The sequence below is a fragment of the Corylus avellana genome, chromosome 3 (genome assembly GCF_965113065.1).
Source record: "Corylus avellana chromosome 3, dhCorAvel1.hap1.2, whole genome shotgun sequence".
Classification (NCBI taxonomy): Eukaryota; Viridiplantae; Streptophyta; class Magnoliopsida; order Fagales; family Betulaceae; genus Corylus; species Corylus avellana.
Window position 1 is genome coordinate 29377186 of NC_142492.1, and position 11270 is coordinate 29388455.

Here is an 11270-nt window from a genome sequence, read left to right on the forward strand (position 1 = left end):
AACTCTGAGTATTCTCATTAATCAAAATTAATAATAATCAACAACTGAATTGCTAAAGGCTATAAGCATATATTTATAGCCCAAGACTCATAATTCTAAAATAACAATGAAATAAAGTTGGTTTAGAATTCTATGAAAGAAGACTAAACCAAATAGAAGACTAATAAAGAACCTAATCTGATTTGAACAACTGAAAGATAAGATAAAATAATAACTAACAAAGAAACCTAGTTTAAAACAAAAGATTAAAACTAAGATAAGTGTCTCTGAAGTCCATTTGCAGAACAGGTATGTTCGAGTGCGCTCGATCGTAACTAGAGGTATGATCGATCGCACAACCAGGGGCTTGGTACTCAAGTGTCTGGAAGTGCCCCCGATCGCAGGTACACGTGCTCTCGTTCGCACTTCCAGGGGACCTGCAATCTGCATCATTCTCCTATTGTTGGAGAGAATTCGCCCTCGAATTCGACTGGTTCTTTCCATGGTCCTTTGGATGTCCAGTTAACTCATTCCACTCGTCCTTCCTTAAGATCAAAACAAGGCAACACCCCAAAATAAACGTGACACTTCTCATCTTCGAAATACCTTGATGGTTGTCATGAAAGCCCCACACACCACTTGGCAATACTTCAGATTTGCCGTCCTTCTCTCGTTCTTTCTCCCTTTCATGTGCCATGAAGATACTCAAGAATAGGTCAACCGCTGTTTTCCTTGTGAACATATAATTTTCCTCCTTCGCATAAAACTCATCATAATCTTCGTTAGGAGAATTTAAAATATGCTCAACACCAAGGAAATCAACATAATCAACCTCTTCACCGTTAAAATTAGACACTTCACCTGAAAGGTCTTCATCAACCTCTTCATAATTGTCGATGTCACCCGTGGGCTCTTCCTCTTCCAATTGATCATCTTCGAGGTAGAGGCCGCCAAACATGGGAGAAAAACCATCTTCTTCGTACTCTTCCTCTTGGTCATCTTCTTCGGGGTAGAGGCCGTCAAGCATGGGAGAAAATCCATCCTCTTCTTACTCGTCCTCTAGGTCGGATGCCAAAGATCTTTCGATCAGTTCTTCCTTATTGACATCGTCATCATAGGTTGATGGGGAATCCCAACCCACAAATCCTTGCAAAGGATCTATAACATCTTCATGTCTAAACTCTTCATCAATGAATACGGATTCCTGAAGTTTTTCATCCACAAATTCCTTTTCCTTATCCACAGAATATGGATTCGGTTTATGGATTTGTGGTTGACAAGTATGGGTCCAATTGTCCTGTCGTGGACTCTTCGCTTCACTCCATGTTTCCCTAAATACCTTTTTTTTTTTTTTTATAGAAATTTTCTATTTTCTTTGTCACAGCCACAGACCATTGTCTCCAATTTTATGATGTTAGTTCTTGTGTTGGCTTAATTCAGTTCCAAAATGTAGATGTTACTGTTCACGGGCTCAAACACTGATATAGAATGCTCAGAATCCATAATGTAGATTCATGTGTTATGAACGTGCCTGCAAAATTTTAGCTCAATCGGACCACAAACGCCCATCGATCAGAGCTGTTGATCAAGACTGGACAGGCTGGGTCCGGACCGCAATTCCCCAGGTCTGGACCGCATTTCCAGAAACTAAATTTTTGCTCCGTAAAGCCCTGTCCGGACAGCCCATTAACCTGTCCGGACCCCCCGTAAGTTTTAGGCTAAAAAACATGATTTTAAGTGGGTTAGGTCTAGGGTTTTGTCGGGGATATATATACATCATTATAGAAGAGAGAAGTACAAATTTTTACCCCCAGAGAGTTCGTCGGAGGCTGTGCTAAGAGAGATCATATGTGGTGAACGTTAAATTAAATCTCTTAGAGTTTTAGTTATTCCTTTGATAAATCTACTGTTGAAAAGTCTATCGGAAGGGTCCGGTAAAGGAGAATCATGTTGAAGAAGATTGTGAGCAAGGAGACGAGTTATAGGCTTGTCGATCTTACAGAGCCAAGGTCTTGCAAAGGGTTGTAAGTGTTCCTAGTGTCTGTAATCTCTGGATAATCTTTTGATAGTGATTTCCTGGGTTTGGCTGCCCCGGAGAGGTTTTACTTTTAGATCGGTTTCTAAAAGGTTTCCTCTTCGTCACCAAAATCTTTGTGTGTGATTGTTCATATTTTTGTGAATGTTTGTTTTGATAACAAATGTTTATTGCTTCATAATATTAATTCTGCATAAATTGTGATAAACAAGTTTTTGGAGTCGGCATAGCATTTTTCATATGACTTTTGACCCATGGTGTAACTATGGGGCAAGAAAGCGACCCGCATATATTTTAATAGTTTCTCCTAACTATTGATCTTCAATTTGCCTTCCCGCTTTCTAGTTTTCTTCAGTTGTTGCCACCACGCATCAACTCTTCCTCGGAATGTATGTACCACCAAAGAGACTCGTTGTTCATCAGGCACCCCGTTGAATTCAAAAACCTCTTCAACAGCCAACACCCAATCCAGAAATTTATCAGGTTCTAGATCCTTGTCGAATTTCAGAATTTTGAATTCGACTCTACTTACCTGCCGATTGGCATGAGCTTGCGCAAGGTGCTGACGTTCGTGCGTTCGGCGCTCCACAAACGGGTTTCTAGATCCGTTCCCATGTTGACCACACAAGTTGGATAATTGGGTAGTGAGGTCTTCAATTTGATCCCTCATAGCCCTGAATCGATCCTCCATGTGTTGCCAAGGTTCAACGATAGATTTGCCTTCCGCCTCCGCGAATCGCGGTCTTGGTTGGTGATGACAATTGTTCGGCCCACCACTCATGTGCCTCAAACGAATCGCCGGTTGCTCCTTACGTGCTGTCTCCGTGTGCACGTACACCTCGTTCATGTCTGCAAAGCGGTTGCTTCTCCCCATTCATGGAAAGTGACTGAGCTCTAATACCAACTGATGTAGCGTGACTTAGTAGGCTGCAGCGAAAAACAACAATAAAGCAGCGGATAACTAATTCTAGATCTTGAGTCTATCAATAATCTAAGAATTCTTCTAAAAACAATAGATACTCTCTAAAGTTTAAAGGAAAAGAGGAATAAACTCAACTCTGATTATTCTCATTAATCAAAATCCATAATAATCAACAACTGAATTGCTAAAGGCTATAAGCATATATTTATAGCCCAAGACTCCTAATTCTAAAATAACAATGAAATAAAGTTGGTTTAGAAGTCTATGAAAGAAGACTAAACCAAATAGAAGACTAATGAAGAACCTAATCTGATCTGAACAACTGAAAGATAAGAAAAAATAATAACTAACAAAGAAACCTAGTTTAAAACAAAAGATTAAAACTAAAATAAGTGTCTCTGATGTCCATTTGTGAAATAGATATGCCCGAGTGCGCTCGATCGCAACTACAGGTGAGATCGATTGCACAACCAGGGGCCAAGGTACGCAAGTGTCTGGAAGTGCGCTCGATCGCAGGTACACGTGCGCTTGATCGCACTTCTAGGGGACCTGCGATCTGCATCAATATCCTAATTGAGCTTCGGAGAAACTAGAGAAGGTGGAGGTTGAACTAATGCCACAATAGCACGAATAACTTGGGTTTAGCAAAAGCATATGCAACATGAAATTAGGCTGTGGAGTTCAGCTAGCATAGACTTTGGCATTCATAATATCATACTAGAGGGTGATGTATTGGGGGTAGTACATGTTGTGCAAATGCCAGATGGAAGGATAGTCTTGAAGTCGGTTTGAGCAATTGATTGGTGTCACAAAAACGGTGCTCAAAAGTCCCAATCATGGTATGTGAGACACCAAATTAAAGGAAGGCAAACATGGCAGCCCCATTGTTTAGCAAGGCGGCAACCCACTAAGGTGTGGAAGAAATTTGACTGGAAGATTATCTAACTTTTATTCATGATATTGTAACACTTGGGAATTTTGCGATAGCTAATTGATTTTAATGAAAGCTTGAAATTTTACTTAAAAATAAAAATCTAATATATGATAGTTTTGCGTGATTAAAGCTGACTTTCTAGTTTTGCATCAATATATTCTTTGTGGCAAGAAACTCTAAGCCATATATGAGCGTAGTCCATATTGGGTGTACATGCAGTACTAGTGATATAAAAGTATGAATTTTGCACAATTTTCATTATACATGCATTATATATAGAACATATATATGATCCTTTTTCCATTGATTTCAGTTGGGATTTAACTTGTGGGAGAGTTGCTCCTATCGCACAACTAGAATATGTCATCCCTTGATAAAAAAAAGAAAAGAAAAAAGAAATAGTAAAAACGTTGAAACTTTATCTTTTGGGTCAAATCCGTTTTCCTACTTTTGAGCACTCAAATTGATCATAATGATAGTAGGTAGCAATATTTTGAGAATGGAGATAGTCAAGATGAGAGAAAATATATAGTCGGTTATATATGGACTCTTCTTTTGATAGGCTGCGTGCTTTCCGAAAAGGTAGAATGTGAAACTGCTATGCGTGTTGGCATGTTGGGGTTGAAGATGGCATTTGGTTCCAAGATGTGATGCTTTTTGGGGTGAAAATGGAGGGACAATTTAATTATGGCACCTTTTACAGAGATTCAGCAGTTGTGGGGACTCTCTTTCTTGATCACTACAGTGCTATATATTGGGAGGATGAATTAGCCTTTTGCTAATGCTCGTATCCTATGCACATGCACTTTCTACTTTACCACTCACGCTCATAGATTTTTCAACACTCCTCATCCTCTCCCTTTCTGTCTTTGCATGCATGTCAAAACTCCATACATTAATATATGTCAAAACTCCATATATATTAATGTATGGAGTTTTGACATGCATGCAAAGACAGAAAGGGAGAGGATGAGGAGTGTTGAAAAATCTATGAGCGTGAGTGGTAAAGTAGAAAGTGCATGTGCATAGGATACGAGCATTAGCAAAAGATATATATATATATATATATATATATATATATATATATATATATATATATATAATTAAATTAGTTTACATCAACATTAATAATATAATTAAATAAATATTGTTTTTGTTTTGAACCCCGGCCACGTGGGAGCAAAATGTTGCTGATGATCATAAAATTAATAAATAACTATGAAGATAAAGCAGATGATGATGAAATTCATAAACCCACATTCTTGCACGGCTTCTAAACCTGGCCTAGCTTGTTTTCCTCATCTTTGGCCCTATAATATTGGAGCTTTTGTTTCTCTCCCTGTGTGAGCCGCAGGAATAGATCATAAGTAGTACTATATAGTAAAGAAACTCTTGTTCCACAATTGCTTATAAAAAAATTGTGAGAGATTGGATGGAGTTTGTGATTTTGTGAGATATTTGAGTTCCTTAATTTGCAATCTTCTATTTTTCCTGTTGATCAAGTTCTCTCTTCATGATCAATGTTCGTCGGTATATTGCATGGATATCACAAACTAATTGATCTTCCTTCAATATACATTCTTTTCCACTTTTAATGGTCGACGGAAAAATTCAATATCAATCCACATGGGAAAATTAAAAATGAAAAAAAAAAGAAAAAAAAAAGTATATGCTCGCATTCATACTCATGATTTTCATACAAGATTAATTTAAATAATTTCAGCTTATCATAGAATTAAACGCCGAATGATGATCAATAAATGCTTACAATAAAACAAGATCAGACAATAAAAAGTTTAATATAGGCCAACTAATTCTAAAAGCCTACCTCATACAAACTTCAATTCAACCATATACTATTTATTATATATAGAAAACCTCTTAAGGAAAACGAACATGCATCGCTTTTTTAATTTCAAAATCCTATAATAATTTTCTAATATATATATATATATATATATACCTAATTGTTGATGAAGCTATATATATATATATATATAGCTTCATCAACAATTAGGTAGTTTCGTTTTCTTTTCCTTAGCATTAAAAATGATTAATTAATTATCTTCCTTCACTCTTGCCTATCCTTTCTCGATCCAACTAGACCAAAATTTCAAAATCAAACAGTACTGCCCACGGTACAGAAGTGGTCAATGAATCCCTTCATGCTTCAATCTGCAAGTAAATGATCCATGTCGTTTCCTTGAAAAATGTAGATGCCTTTTCTAAAAGATCAAACACCCATGCTACTCATTTTCTAAGTCCTTTAAAAAGATAGAAATTAATCCTTTACATAGTTAACTACTTTAATTCAGCCGTATATTATATAGAAAACATCTTCATGGGAAACTTGCATCACTTTTCTCCAACAACTAGGAACTTTTTCCTCGGCCTGAATTAAGTGTTAAGAACCAAAAAAAAAGGCGATTTTTTGTTTTTTTGTTTTAAAAAAAGTAATTATCTTAGTTCATTCTTATGTGTATCTATCTATTGGAACCAAGTGTACCAAAATCTTAGAGTGAGATATATATATATATATCTACTGGACAAGGTTCAGTACTGAACTGATCCATCAACTGTAAATCCAACAATCATTCTTTCTCACTCAATTATGTTTAATCAATCCAAGAATCACACATGCAGCAAGTTAAATGTGCGAATGTCGTCGTATTCATGAATATTGGATTATGCGTATTAATGGACCATCATGAATGATCATTTTTATGATTCAAATAAATGGAATCATCTAAACCTTGATTTAGAACTTGTTTTATTTTTCATATTTATCAACTAGTTGGAAGCAGCATATAAGCGGACCGGAAAACATATGGCCAAGTCCTTAGGCATAATGGGGTACTTAATTACCTAGATAAATATAATCCGATAATTCAAATTTTTATTTATTTATTATTTTTTTAAAAAAATTCTTTGAAAGAAGATTGCATATATACTAGATGAATCTGCAAATAACATATATATGAGTTATGCCTATCAACAAGCTAATTTAAAGATGCATGCACAATAATCAAGACGATCCAAATAAAGGGAAGTAAGATCTAGCATCAAAGAAGAAGATAAAATATGTAATAAGGCGAAGTAGTTGATGGATTAATTAGGAGGTAGCTACATAACCTACATTGTTAAGAAATGTCACAAGTAGTAAAAGGATAAGATCGATCAGGTCTTCCAACATAATAATTAGGTTTTCCAAGAGAAGCTGCAGAAACAGAAGATCTAAAAAGTAGAGTCTAGCTAGCTAGAGAAGTAGTAGTATCAACATTAATTAAGAGAAACCTTGATTTGCAGATGGGTTATAAAGAAGTTAAACTACATCGATCTCAACTTGAAAATTGTTCTCCCACCACTACTATATCGATCCCATGCACAAGCTTTTTACTTCCTTTCTTTTTAGTAGGGAGAAACACCCACATTAGCTGAAGCGAAATACCCATCTTTCATCAGGACGTCCTCTCCTTCCTACACACAAACAAGTCAATTTTTTTAATAGAAAAGAAAAAAACAAAAAAAGAAAAGAGAAATGTTTGGCATCGATCACATGCAATGGGTATGATCGGATGATATGAAAGAAGTACCTGCTGGCGAACGTTTGTCTTCTTCACAGTCTGGTCAGGCATGAGACCAAAGTGAATGTGTGGGAAGTGGGCCCACTGACACAAAGAAAACAAAACGGGTTTGTCAAAGGACCCCACACTGTTGATAGATTTGAAGAAACAACCATAGCTAGCTAATTTGGTAAAGAAGAGCCCTGCTTGCAAAAAAAATAAAAATAAAAAATGTTGCTGGGTGACATTACATTCTTGGCAGCGGCACTGAAGGCTTCTCTGTGGGATATATCGGGATTTACGGACTTGATGCGTTGGATCTCGTCCCTGCACATTCATTGACGGACCACCATTCACATTTTGCTTCAAATTTAGCAATTTTTATAAATGAAATAAAAAGTGGAGAGAGAGAGAGAGAGAGCTTGACATCATAATTACTCACTTGATGAAGCGGTTGTACGCGGAGGGAACTCTCTGTCTCTTCTCCGGAGCTGGATACAACACAGACGGACAGACAAAGACACAGACACATTGAGAACTCTATACCATCATCTATCTTTTACCATCTATATTTCCGTGTGTGTGTGTGGGGGGGGGGGGGGCGAACAAAAAATAGATGTTTTATTCTTGTTAGCTAGCTACGTACAATAGTCGAGCTCTAATACCCCACAAGTAAGAATAAAAATATGATCAGTTTGCCTATGATAATTAGCTTCGTCTAGGATTGGTGTGCAAGTATCAACAAATTAGGGTTCATTCTAACGACTAGCTATTATTAACAAAAATGACCATAAACAGAAAACTTGTTTTAACAAGAAAATGCGTGAAATATAAAAGGAATATGAATAGCAGGCATAAGAGGGTTTAACTTCTACTTAATAGAATTTCTACTCATCCACCTTGGGCAAAAAGGCAAATATGGTGTCATAGATATAACATAAATAAACATATCTCCTCTTCTTCTTCTTCTGATTCTGCATAAAGAATTGTATGTTGAAAATATTTTGGGCCTAAAATGTGTCCAAAAAAGGAGGGAAAAATATGTTTGTAGAAAATTTCTTGAAAGAGAAAACTGGCCGGATCTCAAAGATGAAATGCATCTCACGTCTATTAATGACTGGTGGGCGGGGAAGCTCATCGACTCCTCCCCGTGGAGGCATGGTGAATTCAGTCGCGTTGGTCTGGTTGATCAAGAAGTTTGGGGTTGGATTTGGTATCTCTTCCTGCGACAAAGAAGACATGTATATATTATTATAAAAGATGAAGGTAACTAATTATACATAGTACTTAATTATGTGCATTAGAGGCGTACCAGAAGATTATGGGAAGAAGAGAAGAAAGAGTGACCGAGATGAAACTGATTAGCCGAAGGCAGAAGCAACCCTCGCATGTTCACTGGCAGGAGGTTGGTGCAGTGCCCACATCTTACCGTTACAGTCTTGAACAAACTGGTGCAAGGGACACTCACCTAAAACCAAAACCAAAGAAGAAGATCAGCGCATTAAAAAAAAAAAAAAAAACCCTAGATAGGATTTTGGGTAAACAGTACTGGAGAAAGAATAGAATTAATAATATTAAGGGGGTGAAATGAAAGAAATAGGATACCGCGAGGACAGTGTCGCAAATGTTGCAATGGACATAACAGAGCTGCTCCGAGGGAGGAAGGTGGTCCAAAGACAAGGTAGAAGAGGAGGACATTTTTTTGATTTCCTTTTCTTTTAAAAACTGATTGATGATTGGTCTGCTTGATTGATTGATTGATTGATTGATAGAATGACAGCTTAACCACCTTGGATCTGCTTTTTTTTCTTTCTTGGTTATGAGTTGTGAAAGAAAGGTGCTTGCAAGGGGAGAGAGAGAGAGAGAGAGAGAGAGAGGGGTTCCCTAGTTGGTCTACTAGATATAAGAGGAGGGAGGGGAAAGGAGGGGGGCAACAACTGTTTACTTGTGTTGTGTATGTATCATGTATGCGGGGTTTATCAATATTGATGATCATGCGGCATGCATATGGGGGTGCATGCATGATGAGCATGCATGAGTTGGAGTTCTAACTTGCGCATGGTGTTAAGTATAAGATAATAACATGTGTGGTGTGGTTGGCATTCCCAATGTGCAAGAGAGGCGGCAGATGTGGGGGAGAGGAGCCAGAAAGGGACGTGTGCATGGGGGTGATATAGCTTTCACACCACTCACCTGTTGCTTTCACAAGTTAAAGAGGGTGTTGTCTTGTGGTGTGCTTTCAAAGCCTTTCTTTTAAATTACCTCAATTTCCGAACCCCCAATACCCCATGACTCATGACCCTTCCTAGTAACTCCCGGACAATAAGCCCCTCCACCTTCCGCCTCCGCCTCCCCCTCTTTAGGGCTCTTCCACACCTTCGTGACCCCTCTACCTCCAACGCCCATAATAATACCATAATCATACCAATATAATTCTATACTGAGTTTATTTTCTTTTTTATTTATTTTCTTTTATATCATCTCTACTTTCTTGTGATTTGACATCTCGATATCGCTCGCCTTACGCACAGACAGGTACGTATTTAAGTCAGTAAAACCATCTCAGTCCCCAGACTTTGCCCTTCCTTCTTACCACCTTTGTCCTTTCCTAAATTTCTTTTTCTTTTTGGCTTATGTTAGCTAATTTGGTTAGAATCTTTTCCCCTGCCTTTTCTCATCCACAAATCTCTAGGGTTTTCCTTACAAATTTCGCAAAGCCTCCCCTAACCTTGAAAAAGATGCTTCCAAATTCCCTTATTTATTTTTTTGACTTTTAATGTTCCACAAATCAGAACCATCACAATCTATACTCGTATAAGCCTAGGGGTTGCCTCTTCCCAAAAAGTGTCTAAAAGGTAACTCTTCATTCATTCACTCACTCGCAACTCACAAATTGGTATTGCTTCTGTGCAACTCCTGTGCTAAAATTAAATATGTTTTAATAGAGGAAAGAAAAAAAAAAAAGCTATATACTACTCTTAGCCTTTCACCGACCATTACAATGGCCACTTCCCACTTTACGTAAGAAAATGTTGGAAAGGGGAATGGGCCTTCAATATATATATATATATATATATATATATGAGAGACGCTTGGATGAGTCTGCCCAAGAAAGTCAAGTTTTAATAGGGAGGATCAACGACCATCAATCACTACAAGAAAAAGGGTCTTTAATGACTACCTAAATTTGTTGCTAAAGGCCTTACTGTGATCACCAATGACTATTAGCTCTCCATCGATAAAGATTCGTTAGCAACAACCTTATTAGTCATTAGAGAAAAAACAAAAAACACAACCTTATTAGTCATTATATTGTTGATAACTTAAGTACCTCCCGTGACTATGAGGCATAGACAACTAATCGTCCCTATAATCACATTATTAGTGATGATTGAGAGTCATCGCTGATTATATGTTTATTAGCGACGAATCGACGATAATGTCGTCACTAATGATATTAAATAAAATATTAGTGATAACTAGAGTCGTCATCACTAATGATAAATAATGATTTTTAAAAAAAAAGAAAAAAAAAATTGTGCCAAACAAACTTTTTTTCTTTTTCTTTTTTTTGTCAATTACGGTTTGAATTTTTTGGTATCAATTACCTAAATCACACTTATTAATCTACATAAAAAAAAAAAAAAAAAAAACCGAACTCCACTACATAATGTTCTAACAAATTAAGTACTAACTAAACACATGAAAGATGTGGAATGATGGAAATATTTCATGACGAAACCAAATAGAATGTGTCCAACATTTCTGACCAAAACCGTCAGAACCTTGTCATGACGGTGTCCATGATGAAACATTATAGAGACCAACAACTCAAAA

At 37.0% G+C, this 11270-nt stretch overlaps 1 protein-coding gene across 1 annotated transcript; it reads right to left on the reverse strand.

Moving 5' to 3' along the window:
- Positions 1-6952: 6952 nt before the first annotated feature.
- Positions 6953-9225, reverse strand: LOC132176469 (protein YABBY 4). The gene is made up of 7 exons (XM_059588693.2): positions 9039-9225; positions 8746-8901; positions 8539-8656; positions 7876-7924; positions 7685-7760; positions 7464-7538; positions 6953-7347 (listed from the first exon to the last, which is right to left on the reverse strand). The coding sequence occupies exons 1-7, from the start codon at positions 9129-9131 to the stop codon at positions 7279-7281; spliced, it is 636 nt and encodes a 211-aa protein (XP_059444676.1). The 5' UTR covers positions 9132-9225; the 3' UTR covers positions 6953-7278.
- Positions 9226-11270: the final 2045 nt, after the last annotated feature.

What these genes read in the sequence shown, in the direction of transcription:
- LOC132176469 (XM_059588693.2), bottom strand. Translation starts at nt 9,131, where the DNA reads ATGTCCTCCTCTTCTACCTTGTCTTTGGACCACCTTCCTCCCTCGGAG. An exon ending in CTTCTTCCCATAATCTTCTG is followed by an intron (nt 8,657 to 8,745) that starts GTACGCCTCTAA and finishes TCTTTGTCGCAG; the next exon opens with GAAGAGATACCAAATCCAAC. An exon ending in CCCACCAGTCATTAATAGAC is followed by an intron (nt 7,925 to 8,538) that starts GTGAGATGCATT and finishes TGTTGTATCCAG; the next exon opens with CTCCGGAGAAGAGACAGAGA.